At 36.8% G+C, this 21,426-nt stretch overlaps 1 protein-coding gene across 1 annotated transcript in view; it reads left to right on the top strand.

Annotated features, from left to right (window-relative positions):
• The window catches only part of CAMKMT (calmodulin-lysine N-methyltransferase), a 225,180-nt gene that overhangs the window by 196,136 nt on the left and 7,618 nt on the right, over positions 1-21,426 (top strand). The window contains exons 8-10 of the mRNA XM_054820757.1: positions 9,168-9,242; positions 16,339-16,402; positions 20,756-20,887. Coding sequence (XP_054676732.1) covers positions 9,168-9,242; positions 16,339-16,402; positions 20,756-20,887 — 271 coding nt within the window. The remainder of the gene's footprint in view (positions 1-9,167; positions 9,243-16,338; positions 16,403-20,755; positions 20,888-21,426) is intronic.

Raw genomic sequence — 21,426 nt, 5'->3', positions numbered from 1 at the left:
CTCATCTCTTGTAAATGTGTTGAATAGAACAGGTCCCAGGGGAACTGCGCTGATTATCTCCCTCCATTGTGAGAACTGACCATTTACTACTGCCCCGTTCCCTGTCTTTTGTTCCATTATTTAGCCATGCCAGGACTCTTGTCCAGTGGCTGTCTACTTTCCTTAAATGTTGGTGACAGTCTTTGCTAATAGCCTTTTGGAATCAGAAGTAGCCTGTGTTACCCAGATCACCCTTATCTGAACACTTGTTGACACCTTTGAAGAGCTCAGGGTTTATAAAGCAGGACTTCCTTTTACAGAAAAGGTATAAAAAAATCCACTTCTGTGGTGAAAGTCTTCAATTTCTTCTACAGTGAATGCTGACACAAAGAATTAATTTCACCTCTCTTGAAATGGTGTCATCCTCTGTGAGTGCTCATTCTATAAACTGATGATCAGCTGGCAGGAAGATTTAGAACAAAAGAGTGAGTACATTCAGTTTTGGCCTGCAATAATATATATAATTAGATATTATTATATCTAATTTTCCAAGTTTGTGATCCTTTCTTCATTTGGGTGCAACTTCAACTTTTGGAGTAATGACATCTTGTTTCTAGTAACCTCCTTTACCATTTGGCCATACCAGCTACCAAGCCTCTCTTATTTGTGTACTTCACCCAGTTGTGTTGACTTAATAAAGTTGCAATTTAAAATAAATTGCATTGTAGATTTATCTATCTCATTTATGTGACCAGATAAAAATATATAAAGGAAAAAAAAATAGCAAGCTTTGTAGAGAAATTTCTATGTGTTTGGAAGAACAGGGAGAAAAGCTAGGTGCTAGCTAAAAGTAAAGCATTGCATTATTTCAAATAATTCTTACTCAAATCCTTGGCTATTTTATGATGGTCTCCTCTTAGCTTAAAAACCATGGTTTTGGTAAAACTATTCCTCTTGTGCTCTCTTGGACTGTACAGGAAGACTAGGTGGAGATCACTGATATGAGAAAACTTACGTCTTTCTTCCCAGGGCTTTAAAGGAAAATGTCCATGAGATGTTAGAATTGAAGATTTTTAGCCAACTTTTACATTGTTTCCTGGTTCACTTTGTTACCATTGTACCTTTGTCCACCCTTCTTTGTCTACCGTGGCTCTACCTTAATAGACAGTCATTGAGTACACAATTTCTGTAGGCTCTCTCCTTCACAGGCACTCTCAGCTAATCTTTGCCATAGACATAGGAAAGTTGGGACAAACTTTAAATTTTGACGAAATGATGCTTACAGTGTTATCTTCATTTATTTCATTAATATTCAATTAATATTCAGTTATTCAAACATTAACCAAGGATACTGAAAATGAATGGGGTTCAGGAAAGAGGTGGAAGAGTGAATCAGGGTCTGGAAATGAGAGAGTTAAAGACCTCTGTTTACTTAACTTGTCAAAGAAATTACTTGATTGTTAAGAAATGAATTGATTTTGATCTGAAAGTCTCATGTGGGGGGAAAAATCTTTAATAGAAGATCACTCTTTAATCTAGCTTACAAGCACCTAACAGGATGTAGAAATAGAAGCTAGACAATTTCAGTCTAGAAAAAAAATGAGATTTGACAGAGAGAATGATAATACATTAGAACATCTATCCATGGGAAGTGGTAGTTTCTTAAGCAGTGAATGTGTTTAAATCAAGTTGAATATCTTTCTGAAACATGTATTAATTTCCTGACATACATGGACTTGATACAGAAATTTGAGATCTTGGATGTTTATAATGGTCCCTTCTGCCCTCAGAATTTAAGCACCTGTGAATTACATTTTCTCTGCTGTTTTTAATTTTTCCCCCCATTCAGTCCTTCTGGACCTGCCTGGTTCACTTCACATTCTTTGTTTTTTCATCTTGTTCCCTTGATTATCCTCCCCATATTCATGGATAGACTGTTTTCCATAGAGCAAGAAACTGTCTGCCTTCATATTTTTACACAAAAGGAACTTTTACAAAGCTTTCATTCACTGATCCTACCGGTACAGTTGTGCCACATTTGCTTATGCTGTCTTGCATTTTGAAATTATGTATTTTTTTTATACCATATCAGTCTGAATTAGAATGTGAGAACCATCCATTTTGTGCATAATGTACTACATGAACCTTGCTAAAAACAGTAGTCAATCTCCTAAATAAAGACTGATTTAGAATGTATTGATGTAGAGGAGGCATGCGAAAAGGCAAATTTCACAAGCACCAGTGGTATTTTTTTATTAATAACGTTTTTATACAAGATATTCTCACTTCTTTTTAAAAAATAGCCACACTTGTGCTGAATGTTGGTCTGTGCTGTGTCTACAAAATGGAAAACTTTATTCTGCAACAGCTGAATTTACATGCAGTGTATTTATTATGTCCCCAAAATTTAGTAGCTTTTCATATGCAGCAAATGTGTAAGTGTTAGGACTGTTATTTTTGAAGAAAAAACTGTAATGTTCCTGTCTGAATTTTAGCAAAAAATGTTGTACAGAATAAGAGAGAGAAAATATGTTCTCAGAATAAGGAATAAGGGAAGCACGTAACTTTATCTATGCTATTAAAAAGAAACTTTTAGACAAGAAAACCTAGGTAGAATCATAGAATATCTCAAGTTAGAAGAGACCTATCATTGGTTTTGGTGTTTTTTCTTCTTTTTTATTACCACATTAATGTGATGAGGTTTCGTCGTGAATTGTTGTACCAGACATTGTATACACACAGAGCAAAAAGGCAGTTTGTGTTATGAGAATCTTAGTCAAGACCAGAGACAGATATGGTGAGGAAGGATAACGAGGATAACTGTGGTCAGCATGATAGACAGCGTTGGAGGCACAAGACAGCCTAGCCTATTTGCAGTTTTTGTAGGCACTACTTTAAAGGAGAATTTCAAGGATAATGGAGTAAGTTTGTGAATGTTCATGGATAACATAGTGGAAGAAAATTGTAAAGGTGCTTGCTTGAAAAGTTAAGTGGAAGATGTAGCTGACATTAGGGCTGATTAAAGAAAGGACTTGTCCTTTCAATATTGAATGAGAGATAAAAAAATAGGGAAGTGAACGGTTGTGAAGCATTTGGAAAAGACGACTTGCAACTTACCTGGAGGAGTACAGAGAAAGGTGACAAGATCAGGAATGTAGGCAGGAAAAACAATCTTTGTTACAGCCTACTGAATAAATATTAATAGGGCAAGACTGCATTTTCCAAGAGCAGAGAGAACAATATTGTGATGTTGAGATGTAAGTAATGATGACATGGTCAAGAGTTTAAGTTGAGTGGGTAGATGAGAAACTTCTTAGAGATGTTATGCAGAGAGAATAAGCTAAATCTGAATGGTGAGGTATGCAAATATAGAAGGTCTAAGCTAAGTCTAAACTACAGACTGGAGTTAATGCTTAAAGCTTATGTCCAAAGGGATCAAGAAAAGGTGGTAATAACAATGCCTTGTTGTACTTTAGAGGTGATGAACTTCTGTTTCACCAAGGCTGTTAAAAATACTGAGTTGTGAGTCTAGATACACAGTGTGAAGTAGTGAAATGAGTAGTTGGGTTTAGCTGTTATGGATGAGATAGCCCAGAAGTAAATTTCAGAGGAAGAAGAGGTTGAGATGGAAAATTCTGCAATTATCAGAAATGTGGGAAAGGTTTGAAGATAATCTTTGGAAATGCACATTGAAAAAATGATGAGACAATTAAAAAAAACCCAAACAGAAAATAATGGAATTAAAAATTCTAATGAATAGCAAGATTTTACTGGGCTGAGGAGAGAAGAAAGGTCCAGGAGAATGAGGATAAAGTGCAGATTTTGAGCCTAGCTGAGAAAAATCATCGGTATACTTTGACAAGAGTAGATAAATGACATGGAAGTTGCCGAAACCTGCAAGGAGACTGTTAGAAGGAAATGTCCATCAGTAATTGTAAATATCACATTCAAACTGCTTAGAAATGTGAGAGGAAAGGGAAAATAGTTGATGTTGGGTACCAGTGGTTGAAAATGTAACCTTGGTCCCTTCAAACCAGGTGTGCACTGTAGGGAATGGTATAATGGATAAGAATAAAAAGGAAAGTGAAGCAATGAAGGTAAGAAGGGCAGGAGGTAAAAGAAGGTGGAGAATATAATGAGAAAGATGGGGAAATGATAGTAGCCAAAATTGCAAGACTCCTTGGAGGAGTTGTAATGATAGGTGTACACACTGCCTCTGTCGCTATATTAAAATCCATCTTCTTGATCTTTATACAGAGCTGAGGAATCTCAAACAAAGATCAAGGTGTGGAGAAACATCCTGATGATGCCTTTTGTTAATGTGTTAATGAACTTGCTCGGTTAATGTCATAGAAAAAGTCATCTAAACCCCCAGACAAAATCTTTTACTTGAACCTGTATACTTACCAATGATAATGCTTTTCAAGCCTGAAGCCTAAATTAAAATATGAAAAGAAGAGGTGGGTAGATAGGGGTTCTTGGTAGCTGTTCATCTGCTAAGTGGGACGAAATTTTTTTCTCTTCATTAAAACTACTAATACATTTCAAAGCAAGTAAGGCTTTTGTGTCTTTTGTCCTTTCTTCTAATTTTGATTTTTTGTCTTTATCTGCACAACTACTTTTCTGCGAACTTGAGAGGTACTCTAGCCTATGCCATTCATCACAAGAACATCTCAGAGGGACTTGGAAATGTTTCAAGTTTTAACAATCAGAGATTTAACCTGTTTTTTCTCATCTAAGTTACCTGCCTAGACACACTAGGAAGACAAACACTGAATAACAGAAGTTGAATAATAATAGTAATGAGGAATTTTGCATGAGAAATAAAAACCTGGTAAAATCAGGTCTTTTGTTGTAGATTGCTGAGATACTTTACCAGTGTAAGAAAGAGAGTGTCGACATTTGTCAGGCTATCCTCCATAAATTAGAATTACTGTACAGGGGAAGTGCAGCCTTGGCTGCCGTAACTATCCCTGCAACATTTGCTATTTTGCTGGTTGGTTTTTTTCCTTTGAAATATAAGGGGATATTTGGGGATACCGTTGGTAGTACTTAAAGTCTCTATTTTCTTAGTTGATCTTTTTGTTCTATTATCATTACAATTCTTTTTATCTTGACCTAATCACATTTTCTGCTTGTCAATTTAAAAGATAAATCGGGGGGGAAGGTTTGATTGTTTGTGTTGTGTGTTGTTTGGTGGGGGTTTTTTAATGAATTTGTTGCTTTAGAATGGTGTAAGGTTGACAGCCTAGGAAACCAAAGCATCAGTACATATTTTCTCAGACTATTTCGATAGTATGCTTTATCCCTGACCTGGAAAAGCCACCTCTGCGTGTGAGAGGATAGCTCATTCTCCATAGCTCATTCAGTCCTTGTCCTTTTTGCTAGGACTGCCATCAAGATTGCTAATTATAGTAATAGGTTTGTGACGTGGGTACTTTTCCTCTGAAAACTGGTCAAATTCATTTGATACAGGCCATAAAGCAGCCATTAGTGGGTACCAAGTTTCAGCCACCATCAGTTTGACCTAAGTAGTAGCTGAACAGTGCTCTAGTGTTTTTTTCCTCACATCCTATTTCATTTTTTAATGTTCTTGTTGTAGCCAAAAAAAGCTCCCAAACTGTTTTATCTTTCCAGTGGGTTTCATACCCTTTTCTGCTGAACCTGAGTTTCCTATTTTTGATTACAGGAAACTAAACCTGCATGAGTTAAATAAGCCAGCACAAAATAATGTCAAGAGTGGGCTTTACACAGCCTTATATATGTTGGGTTTGGAGTTTGTCTTTTTTTTTTTTTTTTTTACAAAAAAGCCATTTAAGGTATGACAGAAATACAGAGTAAAGCATATTTTTCAAATTTACAAAATAATTTCAGCAGTTAGTATTGTAGCATCTTCCCTCAAAAGAAAGATATAAAAAGTTAAAGCTTTAAAGCTTCTTATTTTGCTGGAAGAAAAATGACTTTAGAAAAAAGTGGTTTATGTCCACTAATTTAGCATCATTGGAAAGAGAACAAGAGGAAAATATTAGCGAGGCTTGCATTTTTTTCATGTTGGCACTCAACATGATACTCGCCATTTAAAAGACTTTGTGGTATGGTATTTTTACATTTGTGTCTATTTTTTTAAAGGAAGCTTCATAAAGATTGAGATTTTTGGGTTTCTGTTGCTAACACTTTTCTGGGTTTCCTAGCAGTGGTTTTCTTTAAATGGAAATGTAATCAGCCCTTACTTCATGGTGCCTTCAGTATGTCTATCAGGTCTGACCACTCAATCCAAGAGTCACGTCCTCAATAATCCCTGAAAAAATTATTGTTCCTCACCCCCTTCCTACATATAGATACATGCATTTAGATAACACAAACACACATCTTTACCTTTCTCAGATATCAGTAGATTTTTCTGTACTTCACACTCAGGAATTGTGTTTGGATTACAAGAACTTGTATGGCTAGTTATATATGTCCTGACTCTGATTCACTACTTTCATGAACACTAGAATTCAAAATAGCTGATTCTGATTCAGAATCAGGCTGATTCTGACATCAACGTTCGTGATGTAATAATGCTGACTCTAAGCAGAATTGTTTCTGTTGCCCTGATATGTGGGGGCATGTCTGCTTTACAGGTGCAGGTGCAGATGTTTGATTGCAGCTCATGCAAATTTGCAGAAGCATTGAACAGATAACGGTGTCGATACGTAGCCCAGAAATAGTTCCCAAGACAGTTTCGGAGGTTGCAGCCAGTATTGAGCTTCACGTACCCAAGCTGCGCTTCCCTTGCTAGTCACACTTGCACTTGGCTAAAGATAGCTTGGATAAATATATGCAGCCCGTAGCTGCATCTCTCCCACCACTGTGCATAGATCCTGAGTGAGAGTGGAGTGAGTCCAGTTGGAATTTATAGAAATTACCTTTAATTAATGTGGTTATTTCCTCACAGGAATAAACATTTTCCCATACCTTTTGAAAATTTATGGCAAAGTTGATTTTGAAAATCTTGTGTGTAAATTTATCATTGGCCTTTTCATAATTATGACGTCTTCAGGACTGCAACCGTACTGAAGCTAGAGACCCAGAGCAGCCCTGGTGCTAGATCAGGAAAATGGAGGAAGACTGGCTTACGGCTGGATGTGGGGCCCTCAGCTCACTCCTTCTGACAGCACACATGCCAGTCACGTTGCACCACTGCTCATGCTCCTGGCAACTCGTCGATTCCATATTTTGCTCAGCATTATGATTTCTGAGCTTTTACCTACCCACACAAACTCCTTTGTGCCTACAGTAGGTGTGCACAGAAAATGCTGTATTTTGGATGCTCTGCGGGAACCTGACAGTAACATGGGAGAGGTTGGTTTTTTTTCCAGGAGGAGGCACCTGTGCTGCCTTCCGAACTGCATGTGTGAAGTATAGTAAATATATGGGTTAAAAAAATCATAATTCAAATCCCTATAGTGGTACTGATCAGATCTCTGTTTCTGTAGCAATGAGAACCAAAGGTGGCCTTTTAAGGCTCACAGTTCATCTACCAATTTCCAGTTCTGCTTCAGGATTCTTAAAGTATTAGAGTGCGTGCTTTAAACCCACAAAACTTACCTTTACCTAATTTTCACCATTCTAACCTAAGTTTCCACGGAAACAGGGTTGAAAAAGCCGCTGGTAGCCAGCAGGCAGCCAGCAGCTGAGAGTGAGAACTCTCCTTTGTCACTTTCCACTACTGGATGCCTGCTGTGTGCCAGTGTGCAAAGCTAGCTAGGCTTCTAAAATCTGGACTACTTTCAATTTGAGGGGGAAAAATTAAATTAATCTACTCTTTTCTCTCTTTGGATTGTCACAGTAAATTCCAGGAGGGCAAATGGGCTAATGAGTCCTGATCTGTTCAGTTACACTGAGCCCCGCATAATCAAAGCTTTCCCAACCAACTGGGCCTCTCCTTTTATAATTTCCATGTTTTAAAAGCATTCTCTCTCAAATTTTGTCTCTGCACATGTACATGCAGACAGCGGTACCTTAATTCTCTGTGGCTCTGTATCTATCTACCTAGGTATTTACAAGGCTTTTTTGCATATAGTATAGCCGATGTATAAAATTCCCTTTTTTCCTGTATACTTAGGGAACATTTCTGAATGAACGCATTATAACTGATCCTCGGTTAAATATTAGGAGTAGGATGTGAATGGAGATGGCTTTTAACCAGAAGTAGATTATAGCTGCGGGAAGACTAAAGGGTCTATTTGGTCAAGACTCATACAAAACTGAGATAAGCATGCACAACCTGACAAGATCAGATTAGACCCTTCCCCCACAAGTGCTTTTCCCATAAATATTTATCTACTTTCTATTATAAATAAGCAGGAAATGAAAAAGAAGGATAGATCCTTTTTTAAAAAATAGCCTAGAAATAGAAATGCAACTTCAAATCTTCAGGGTAATGATATTTTAAGTATGCAGTAAATTCCAATACTAGTTGCTTTTTTTAGATGGGAACAAAGTACTGAAATTCTTCATGGCAGCTACATAAATCAGCAGCATTTTTAAACAAGGAAGAACTTTGCACATTATGTGCATTTTTGCCTGCTATTGGGTACCTTAGAATTAAATAACTTATCACCTGAGAGAATAGGTGTTGACAGAGTCAGCACTGCTGTATTTTTAAGCTTGCCTGGGGCAACATAGTTGGCATTGAAGTTAAGCTTGGCTTCTTTCACCCTGTCCCTCCTCCCTCCAGCCCAAGTGAATGCTCACTTCATCAATGAGAAACACAACTGACTTGCCTGCCGGATGTAGCGGAGATCCGTGAATTCACATCTATTCTGCAAATTCATGTTTCATTCAGATTGTCGATACTTTGACTTCACTTCCTCGTGCACTGGTGTTAAGGGGTAAAGGTCTGAAGCCATACATGTGCCACTAATTCAGAAATGCATATTTGCTGGTGATCCACTCATCAGAACCTGTGTGGATTGCCTTTCTGTTATAATAGAAAATAGCTCTTTAACTTTGAGATTTAAAACCTTAAAAATGTACAGAATAATATTTTTATATTTGTCTTTGAAAGTAAGGAGTGTATACTTTTAAAAACACTTCTGTGTCACATAAGAATAATATTAATACTTTAAAAATCTCAAGATGAAAAATGTAAGTCCTTTTTTCTTTTCCTTTTTTTTTTTTAAATCTTTTTTTTCCTCTAGCATTTTACGATGGGATAATGAGACAGATGTCTCTCAACTGGAAGGACATTTTGACATTGTTATGTGTGCTGACTGGTAAGTACATAAAAATCATAAAACTCATGTTAGAAAAATAGCTTTGCTGGAGTAATTGTACTGTGCTGCTTGCTGATGGCTAAGCAAAGTCAACAAATGAAGCACAAAGCCACCTTAACCTCAACAAATTAATATTCATCTCCATGTGACAGTTATAAGGTAGTCTTCTATCACACAGTAACTTCTACCACATTATTTCCCAAAGATTGATTTTGAGAAGCATTTCCATTTTCTGGAATTGCCTCTGTTTCATGCTTGACGTATCAGTAAATGGACGACTTAGGCAAATTGCAAATAATTATGGCTCAGTGAGGAACAGTCTGGAGAAAAGGGAGTTTATCAACACAAACAGCTCAATTAGCTTACTTCTTAGGAAAGATCTGACTATTGATATAAGGGGATATATTTTTTGCTCCCGGAAAATCTTTCCAAGGAAGAAAAGATTTTTCAAAACCTTTTTTCACATTCTGTTTCTTAAATCAGTTTGACAGCAATATTTGTAGATATAGGCTTCATATTATTTACACAGACACGTGTTAATTGTAAGAGAATTCTTAGTAAAAAAATGAGAGCACTTAATTTATGAAAAGGTAGATACATGTATATTGTTTAATAATTTGTGCAAATAGATTTGATTATTAACACAACCCTTTTCTGATACTGGATTTGCAGAATTGTGCTGTGCTGTATTTGCTGTATGATAACTTTAAAAATCCTACATTATTAATAATTTGTGCCATATAAATGGAGACAGTGTGAAAAGAGATGTACAAATTTCATTTAGGAGAGCAGATATTTTTCAATGAATCTGTCTTTCCTTCATGAATATTTGCTCTTGACCCTTTAAATGGCCAGACTAGAAAAAGCTGTTTATGTTTTGTTGCACATAACTATTGTGAGAGACAAAAATCTGAAAACAGGGACTTCCTAGGACAGCTCAGTTCAGCAGATTTCTGTACCTTACTAAAATAGTTTAAGGAAAAAGGCAAAGGGAAGTACGAAGCTGTCTATTGTCTTTTTGTCTTTTTAAACAATGTTCTTTTTAAGCTGCTTCTGATAAAATATTCCTCTAAAGCCTTTTTTTTTTTCTTTGCTTTGATATTTTGTTATCGAAGCAAACTCTTATTTCAGAAAAGTTACCTGGTTTGTGTAGCACCGGAGAAAGTGTGTTTAGTCATCTTTTTTTCTTTTTTCTAATATCTGTTTGTTGACAGAATGCAACAGTGCTTCATTTCTCCTAGCATTTAATTTCAGAAAAGTTCTTTGTTCCCAAAAAGGACAGAGGAGGGTTTCTAACTAATCGCTGATAATGTGCCTCAGAGATGCATCATCTGATTAAAATAAGGAGCTAAACACCACCATATGATTTCAGCAAGTAATTTAGTAAATGCCTTCCTCACCAAATATTAGAATGGATACTCCAGGTTTCATTGCACAGATGAAGTTAATGCTGGACAGGATTAGATCAGATTAAGTATGAAAGTCAGATCAGAGTCTGGCGGACATGAGCAGGAGGGCAGCAGTCTTCTCGGAGGCTTAGACAAGGCTCACATATGGATGTTCTCCAGATTATGTGGGTGAAGCAAGGTCTTGCCAAGAGATTTAGAGTTAAATTTGTTCTTCACACAAATATCAAAACAACCTGGCTGTGCCATCTCTTGTATTCTTGATACTCACACCATGTCATCCTATTTGTGCTGGGAGTACAGCAGAGTGGAGCAAGACTTAAGTTGTTTTTTTCAGTAATATTCTTGCCTAATACTCCTCCCAGTCTGTTTGGAAATAGTGTAGTTTCTTTAGGAAACAAAGAATCAAACATGACAGGTAAAATACATAATGCATTTGCAATCCCTGCATTTTGTACATTTATTTTGAAGCACTTAAGATGCAGGTAAGTGTATAAATATTTATACATTTCTAAAAAATAAATAGAAACGTGCAGGTTAGTTTAAAGTACGTGGTTTTATTCACAAATTGTCTGTATTTTCTTATTGCAAATGCCCATATATATAGTTTAATAAGCATGAAAATCCCTTTATTCTTTGTTTCTTTTAGAAATCAGTCTTTTAGTTATGGACACTAGGTTTTCTGGTACATGAAAAGGCTGGGGAAAAAAATGTTCAATGCTTTATCAAACTCGAATCTTCTTTTCATTTTCATGTATTTCTCTTCCGAGATGCAGAATTGGCTTGAGAACTGTTGGCAGGATTTTTGCTCTCTGAATTTTTTGGGCTGCCATTGAAGAAGAAAAAAAAAAATCTCTTTTCTTATAGCTCCTCGGCTGAAACCTGAAGTATGCAGCGATAAAAACAGATAGAATAGATTGCATTTAGTTTAACACCATCATATAGCTCATTGTCAGTCAATAAAATCTGGGATTAGAACAGAGAACTAGAAAGCAAAAAATCTGAGTTCAAATATTAGGTACATGGATAAATTTTTATTGAAGTATTTCCAGCAAGGGTGATATTGTCTGATTCTCTGAATAGCTAACCAGTGGTACTGCTTGATCCCATTTACATGAAAACAAGCTCTATTCATAAACATATTCCAAATCCACATGGAGGTTCAAGTAAAAATGTACATGATTACAACAAGCAGCAATATGTTTATATTCATATATTTACACTCAGACTTTCATAAACCTTGTGTGCAGGGGTGGAAAATAAGTTATTTCCCAGAACAGACAGTCTATTAGTTAACAGCTAAATTTAGTAGCTCAACTAGATTATAAAATAAATAAGAGGCAAACTGTGAAAGCTAGTCATTATTTAACCATTCAAGATTTTGACAATAAAAATAGTTTCATGGTTCAGCAGTTCCAAAATAACTTGTAAAATGTCAACTATGAGATAAAAATAAGGAAAAAAAATAATCTTGGTGAGGCCACACCTAGAAGAAGGATACACTGGAAAAAATACTGAAATAATGGAATTTTTAAAGCATATCCACCCACCTCATATTTTTGAGGGGAAATTTTAAGGCTAGGTGAGGGCTTGCAGAATTTTAGACTTTCATTTGACCTACACTTGTGGATCTAAAGTCATGGATGTGCTGGAATTGTAAGAGTGAGTATGGATAGAGAAGGAGAAATAACAGGTGCCTGTATGAACAAGTCAAACCCAAGACTCTTCCAAAGCTCTTGAGAGCCTTAGATTTCAGATTATTTAAATGTAAGTGTATATCCTTTATTAAAAAAAATTGCTGAGATTTTTTAACCCAAGGAGAGAGTCAAGGCCAGTAGGACTGAGGCAATAGAAAAATGTCTTTCATGTTCTTATGAAACAAGTTTTCAACAATAATTTTAATGTAGAGACAGTATAAGGTCTAGATCCCCATATCACTTTGGAAATTTATAATATCCCACTTTACTTAGTTAGACTGATTATACTCTTGAAGTTTGGCACATGCATAAATATATGTACAACAGAGGCCAGGGGCGTGGGGGGGATGGTGTATCCCACATTACTTTCACTGCTGAGATTTTTGCTGAAGGCATGGGGAGCTGTGGATTCACTGGGAATGCAGAACTGAATTGAAAGTATTCTTTTAAAATCTTAAAATACGTTAATTTTGTCTCTGTTAGTATTTCATTTAATATAAGGAAGTCTTTTTACAGGAATACACTAAGATCTCTGTCCTTCTTCAGTTTGAATTTATTATTCGTTTTAAGCCTGATTTCTTGCACACACTTTCAAGTGCATTGGAATCTGACGACATGGAAGTAAGGGTTTTTTCAGTTTATGTCAGCCGTGTAGTTGAAGGCGAACAAAAAGATAAATGGCTCTATACACTAGGCACTATACATGAATGTAATCATGTCTGAAGTACACCTGTAAACTCAGCTTTTTTACCAATTGCAAAGTATGCAAAAAGAAAAATAAGTTCACATCATAGCCTATAAAATACAAATGTACGCCCCTTGTTGCGAGGCACAAGATAAAAGGATATCGGCATGAAGCAAACTGGGAATCTACTTGGTTTTGTAATTTGTTTCCTTGTGGCTTACTGTTACTTCCATACAGTTTTGGTATAAGCTGTCATTTTGGTTTTAATGGCAATTTAAAATTAAAAAACAAACAAAACAAAAAAACCCCAAGAAGAAAGAGGTGACAAGATTGCCTGCCTGCTCAGCCAGATTTACTGGTTAAGAGCAATGCCTAAACAAAGGCCGAATCATAAACTGTGATAAACTGTGTTCTTGCCTCTCTGCTGCTGTGATCTGAACCTTCCTTGCCACCCTGAGAAACCCTTGCTATTCCTGTCCCCAGCTACTGCTTTCACAGCGTCCTTGCTACACAAACGTGAGGCATTACCACTAAAGTAATGGCAAGCTAAGGCAAATTTGAATTGAGGTATGAGAACTGAGTGAGAATGGTTTAGAACAATACCTTATTTAATTTAACGGAGCCGTTGTGAGCTTTAAAGGATTCTCTCGGGGACATTTTCAGTATGCTGAATGTATTTGTATGTATACAAATTCTACTGGTAAGAGAAATTGCGTAACTAAATCTCCTTGCGTGGGCCAAATCCTGCACTGGCCCTGTCTGCAGCACAGATTATCTAGTGACTTCTTCAGGATTTTCTTCATTCAAGGCATCCTCCGACTCGGAGGGAGGATATAGATGTTCCCTGGAGTCGCTGCATTGCATTAACACTGCTTCCAGCCTTCTCTGCTCCCTCTGGTCAGAGTATGCAGCTCAGAGCAGCAAACTGGAAATCGCAACGTTGGAGACTATTTTCAGTTGAAGTAGGTGCTGTTCCCAGCAACAGGGCTTTTGGAGGGTAGGGACAACTTGGGAGCAGAGCCAGCGCGACTGTCCCAGGTTATCTGGGTTTCCTAAGCTAAGAGGGCCAAGAGTCTACCTCCCATACCACCAAAATATCAAGTGGGAGTCGGACAGAAAAGGTATTATTGAAGATGCCTAATCTCTTGTCAGGTCCTGTAACCATTTTCAGTTCTCAGACAGTTTCTTTCTGGTGAACAAAGGCCTGTAGTTCTCTCATTGTAAGGGAACAAGATGGGCAGCAGCAGTTGTGCCCCTATCTCACTGTGAAAAAGAGAATGGTATGCAGGTCCATGCAAAAGGAATTTTAGCACTGGTGAGCTGCCCCAAAATTGTGTTTTCACTACACTGCTTTCAAAAATAAAAATATTATAACTGCATTTTTCATTTGGAATGTACTTCTGTCTACACAGGATCTCAGCAAGTTTTAAATGTGTGCATGCTTGCGATGTTTCATGTTGAAGAAAATTAATTATTTTTAGCGATTCTTTTGGGAGAGGACTCATGCGCTGTATTCCACCTCTTCTGCAGGTGGCTAAGTTCCTGGTGAAGTAGTGTCTTATGGTATCTATCTGCATAGGGATATACCTGAGGTGAATGTGATTAAAACTCCCAGGAGACATTAGAGATATCAGCTGCAGTTTCAATGAATTAAATTTAAACGAGCATTTTTTCAGTAAGGTTCTTCCAGTAAGATTAATCAAAGCTGAGAGGCAGCCATCATGCCAATTGCTGAAGTTTAAATTTTCTTGTGGGCAGGCTATCAGAGAAATTGTTAGCTAGTACTTTGATCTCTTAAGAAGAAATTCAAAAGGTCATACTGCTATATGAAATGTTCTTTAAGAAATGTATGGATACCCAATCTACCATATTTTCTCAACAATGTGACATTCTGCCAGTTTTTACTGATGAAAATTTGTCACTGACAAGTTTTCCGATAGCCTTTTTTTTTTCCCCCCAAGTAGCAAAAATTCACAGCTCTTACACAGCTGCTTGACCCTATGATACGTAATCTTGTATTCTCCTTGGTAGCTGTGGAGTGTCCTTACCTAAATATCCACACATATTCTGTTCTTGATGGTCGGCAGACCACTTTTTTCTCTTCGCTGTTTGTATAGATTCTTTATATTTTTTAGTAATTTCAAACTTGGAAAAAAATTACCCACATCTCTTCAGAAAGAGATGTTTGAGAATAAAGGAAAGGGAAGTATAGAAAAGAATCATAAAGAATGGTCAAAACGCTGTGTAGTGTGGAACTTGAGGTTAACACAGACTGGGAAGCAGTTTTATTACAGAGAAAGCGTGAAAAATAACGAAGAAATGAAATAATGAAGAAATGAATAATGAAAAAAATCACATTATTGTGGGCTGCTTGATCGAGTTTCTTATCTGAATCACCAATATAAATGAAGCCCATGGCAGTAAGGACTGAAAGGCATCAGTTGCTCTCTGATGGTTGTTCACTAACAATTGTAAATGCACTCTCATCCACAGTAACTACATGTCCACAAATATCTAGTCGAGTGTGATTGGCACCCTGGTTGCCACCATTAGTATATACATTAAGGTACTGAGGGGCATGAAGAATGAATTATCCCCTCAAATCATGAGGTAATCACACCAAAATAGGGCTGAGCATGTTGGCAACATTGCATGGGAAAATTGACTCTGCTGCTATCCTTGTGGGACCCATGCTGGAGATGAAGGATTTCACTCTTGAGAGAGGACAACTCTGTATGATCTGGGTCACTGTATTTGAACAGTGTTTGAGGGAGAGAGGAGGTAGGGGCTTGTAAATCTTTATAGGGATAGATAGAGATAGATAGATATAAATAGAACAAATATGCATAATAGATAATAATGAATTAATGCCACAACTGTGAAGATAAAAGGAAAAACAATGCCTGTAGTAATAACACCTGAAATACAATAGAAGATACTTTAAAAAACTCCACCCCCCACCCTTGTATATAAAAACATGAAAAATGTTAACTTTGTATATTGATCCTATTTCTGATGTGGTAGCATTTTAATAGCTAGCATATGTGATCTGTGAATTTCAGCTAGATCTGTTGCATGCTGATATATATCTGCTTCATGCTGATGTTTTAGCTTTGATTTAGATTATATTTGGTTTTATATATTTTTTCAGTATTTAAAAGTACCTGAACTGGACAGAAATGTAGACCACAGTTTCTCTTTTACAGCATTGTGTAAACATATGTAATTAGCCTTGTACTTATCTGCATTAGTATCATTAGAATTGAAAACCCATTTTAATCTGGATTCTGTTCTCTTCTCAATGTCAGCCTGTTTCTGGACCGGTACAGAGCTAGCCTTGTTGATGCAATAAAGAGATTACTCCAACCCAGTGTAAGTATGTTTCTATTTTCTCCTGAACACTGGCTTCAGAATAATTAGTCTGTGCACAATGATTGAGAGAGTAATGGAATGGCAGGATTAATGTCATGTAATACTTTAATACTTATTATGTCCAACTTCAATTGAGTCTTCTAATCTATCAGATTCTTTCCTAATCATAAACTAGGAAACTTCTTATACTTGGCCTTCTGATAAGGAACACAGTGGGTAGTAAAATAAATGAAACCGCTTCAAAGATAGCGTGAGATTATTTTTATCAAAGCGTTTCTCAAGTATTTTCCTTTGATAATAATGTCTTCATATTAAAGTAAAAGTACGATATTGAAAGTTTTTATGTTGGCTTCTGTCATTTGTAATCCCTTCAATTGTAACCTTTGTCATTGTGTATTTATTTATTATGAAAGAATATTTTTTCTTTTCATTTCTGTTTATATACAGTGAACAAAACCCTTATGCATATATTGTAGCCTAAAACTTCTTTTCCATTAAATAAGCCCTGTGTTTACATGGTTTATACCTTAGAACAAAATGAAATTAAGCTCTTCATAAAATGCTTACATATTCTACATGAGTGTCACTGAGGAAATGTTTTACCCATCTCAATCGATCAGGCTGTTAAATCAGAGAGCTACAGGCAATAAAAAAAAAAAAAGCTGTTATATGCTTATACTTATACCCAACAAATAATCTTGAATCTCAAAAAAAAAGGGGGTTTTTAAAGACGATATCAAAATGAGAATATGAGAAAACATGTGAAGTAATTGCTCTAAGTAGGAATTTGAAACAGGAATTTTACTTGCCTAACATACAAATATTCCAGTAAGGTAAACTTTCCATTTCAAAACAAAAGTATTCCATGTTAGCAATGCATTCTCCAAACTTCATTTAAAAATTATATTGTACTTTTTGCACAAGAGATTTTCTCTGTAAAAGGAATAGAAGACCCAAATGTGCAAAGGCTTAAGAAACCGAGTCATTTTAGTCATGTAAGTAATCCCATTCTTTGCTAAGAGTGATCAGGTTTCTATTCTTGGTTCTATCATAGACTTTCCTGAGTGACTTAAGGCCAGTTACTTAAGACTGAATTATTTTAATGAGCTGTGGAACAAGGCTGCCAGGAAGACAGGAGAAATGTAGCCGCCCTGAGGAAAAAGTCAGTGGCAGCAAGGGGAGGTTAAGCAGCTCCTGCCCAGAATGATGCATTCTGACTTTCATGATGTACCATCAGTTGCCAGGGTGCAATAATTTTGGGGATCAGAAATGATCTGGAACACAAAGCTGATGCCAGTTTAGAAAAAATGCAAAAGTTTTTTTTGTCAGCCCAGCTCAATGTCCGCACCTAGTTCTTCAGGTAGCCCCACAGGCCCCTGGGCTGGCTCCATGAGAGCACACTGGGGGAGAGGAGTATGAGTGGCAGGAAGAGAAGTGGATAAGAGGTGCCCCGGTACCCGTGACCTGGCCAGAGCCTCCGGCTGGAGCGGAAGAATAGCTGTTAGTTGCTTTGTCTCCTGCTCAGAGCTAATCATGGTCTGGTGGTCTATATTGCCCAACCAGAGAATTTGATTTAAAAAGCTATGACAACAAGGCAGCCTGAATTTTAAGTAGTATTCATAATCTATTCTTACTGTTAATTTTAAGAGAAATAATTTATCTGCAGTATTTCCTTTTTCATTAAGGATGTTATTTGTGGCTAACAATCCTTATGGTACAGAATGATGTGTTTTGGGTAACTTTGTTTTCGTGCAAACAGGACTCTGGTCATTTCAGTCATCTGATTCATAGTATGGCCCCATGGCCAGTTGTATTGGTACAGGAAGAGAGGACCAGAAATTCATGCGGGCAGAAATGAGTAGCTCGCAGAGTTACTGGGGGCTGAAATGTCTTATCTGAATTTGTTACAAAGGCATATGTCACCTGTAAATCAATTCCAAGAATTAGGCACTGAAATTTTATTCCTCTTATAAGCAAGCTACTTGATTTGCCAACTTTTTTTCTTTTTTGCTATCATTAAAATGTGCTTTTAATTTCAATCTCAGAATAAGCAATTGCTTGTTTGCATATTTCCCTAATTAAGAACATCTTTTATGAAGGCTTTGATTCTTCTGTGGCCTATCCATTCAAAATCCCAATTAAGTCAATCGGATGCTATTGAACCATGATTAGTACCAGCAAATAAGACTGCATTTAATAATGATTGATGAGTAAACTTAGTCATAGCCATGTCCAAAATGTGAACGTCTGTCCCATTATCTAATTGCAGCGTTTTGGTGACACTTCAAAATATTGTAACTGAAATAGACATTTTCCCCCATGTTTTCTTCATGAGTTTACTGGAAGTATTTTTCTGGCTGAGGAAAGGCCATTCTGAACTTTAAACATCATCCTAAACTGGGAGGCATTTTTGAATTACAAACTTCAGATTAAACAACCTTAGGATAGTCCATCAAGTGTAGGTCCAGCCCACTGGTCTGATGTTGTTGTTGTAGTCCCCACGTGCATTGTGTGGTCAGTAAACCCTGGGTGGAGGACATGTTTCCCGTTACAGCGACCTCTCTGTAAAGCTGCTCATGAAGATGAGGGACTCCAGAGGAGTCTCATCCTTCTTATGCCAGGAAGGGTCTCTGCAGAACAATGTTCTGGGGAACATGAGATGGCAGCAGGAGGAGGAGGAGGATCCTCGGCTGAAAGCTCCCTTTACTGCCCACTTCTGTCTGATGACATTAAAGGCTGCCAAGGATGTGAGGGAAGTTACAGCACATTTCACATTGATGGTGAATTTCCTGTGTTTAATGTTTTTCATCCTGAGCTGAGCCTATATTCAGACCTAACATTTACATAAGCAATTCCAGTGCCTTTGGTGGGAGTTACACCCATTTGCACCTCGTATTTAGCCACGGAATTAAAGTTATAGCTACACAAATGATCAGAAGTGAGTTGCTTTGGATATTGCCCTAGGTCTCCTTTGTACTTAAATTTCCCATGAGAAGGATGAGGATGATGGTATTTCCCTATCTCACAGAGGCATTGTGCGAATAAATACAGTGCTGTGGTATTAATGATTGGAATCTTTTAAGTACACATTAGTACCATAGATACTGACGTAGAGTTTTTATTGCTGCCTCACTGCCCGTTGTCTCAGCTTATGTGTGCATGAGCTGTAACACACAGATTTGTTCCCTATCCTCCTCACTAAGTATCTGTGTCAGCACTGTCACTTTCCAGAGTTTCCACTGAAGTTCTCTCTTCTGATCACTCTTTTCCTCTGGTACACAAGATTGCATTTTCTCAAGCCAAATATTCTTCTACAGCATCTAATCATTTTGTGACTTCTTCAGATCCCTAAAAATATTTTTTGTCTCTTCCGTTGATTACAGTACCTCACAAATCAGTCTTAGCTCTCATTAATATAGAAGTTAAATACAAGAACTCACAGTAAACTTTGTGGCTCCCATCGGTGTGATACGCTGTTGGCTGATATTAACCTTTGTTTGCAGCTCTTCAAGCAGTTTTCATTCCATGTGACAGAACACGGTATTCAGCCAATTAGAATTAATTTTGCAAATAAGATTTCAAGAGATGCTATATCAAGTAGGTTAGGTTTTGGGCTAGTACTTTGCACAGAGTGTCTAAAATCTATGGGTTCAAGGTACAGTCTTTTTTTTTTTTTTCTTCAATACAGAAGGATGAACAAAAAATTAGCTAACGGACCATAATGCGTTGCCTGGGCATCATAAATGACCTGGTCATCTTGAAAGATCCAGAATTACTATGCAAGAACATTAAGTCCTGGTTTAAATGCAATTTCCCAATTTAAGGTCAAATTTGGTTGCACTGCTCAGGTACTTTAAAATATCTTTAAAAAATTAATGATCGGGTCTGATTTGCCTCCCATTTTGCCTTGTTTTACACTGTTGTAATTCCACTGACAGCAAATGGGAGGTACTCTTCAATGTGTGGAAGTGAAAAAAGAAAATCATTATTTACAGTCTTTGCGTGGTCATGAGCTAACAAATGGATTTTGCATCAAGTGTATGTTTTGTATGCTCTTTCTGTGTTTTATTTTGGTAATTCATAGCCACCATTGTTATATGAAAAGGAGCAGATGTACGGTAGTTGGCAGTTTTCTAAAGAAAATATTTATTTATTACTTTCTATTTTGCATTTGTTTAATCACAGAAATCTTGCATATTTTGAACAATTATTTATATTACCCTATTTTAGTATTTTGCCAAGAGAACAATTGACTTTTCCAGCTTGAGTATATTAAAAGCTTAGTCAGGTGTATGTTATATCTGGTTCCCTTCCATTTTTAAAAATGTATAAATTCTCTTTTTAATGTTCCAGGGAAAAGCGATGGTATTTGCTCCACTCCGAGGGAATACTTTAAACCAGTTTTGCAATCTAGCTGAAAAAGCTGGTTTCTCTATCCAAAGACATGAAAATTATGATGAACACATTTCGAACTTCCACTCCAAGGTTAGTTTTCTGCTTGTGTTAGATAACACTTTAATCCGCATTGCATTTTGAAGAGATCATGGTCCTTTTGGCAGGTAACCTAAATGTTTGATTAAAGTACTCCTTAGGTGTGCTGTTTCTGAACAGCTATTTTTGAATCTGATTATTTTGTGTGGTAGAACCATCCTTTATCTCCGCACGTCTAGAAGAGTTTTGCAGAAGCATCTCCTGTTTACCCTTTTCATTCATAGAAATCTAATTTATGAGAGTCTTTTGTTGTTGTTGTTAGCTGCCTATAAATATACGGCACACTAGCATTTACGTTTTAATAAAAAGCTTGCAACTTTTAAGTAGGTTAAATACTGAAATGGACTGAAATAAATAGGAGGTGAATGTCTAATTGTATCATATCGTACCTTAAATCCTTATCTCTGGCTGCTTTATGGCTGGGTCAGTTGGCAGCTTCAAACTGCTAAATCTCATACAGAATTTCACAGTTGTGGGGTTATATGTCAGATCGAGGCGCTACAAGATTTAGGTCAAAAGCACTTATCTGAGCG

This window comes from Grus americana, chromosome 3 (assembly GCF_028858705.1).
Source record: "Grus americana isolate bGruAme1 chromosome 3, bGruAme1.mat, whole genome shotgun sequence".
In the NCBI taxonomy this organism is placed as follows: Eukaryota; Metazoa; Chordata; class Aves; order Gruiformes; family Gruidae; genus Grus; species Grus americana.
This window is presented reverse-complemented; position numbering and strand designations above follow the sequence as displayed.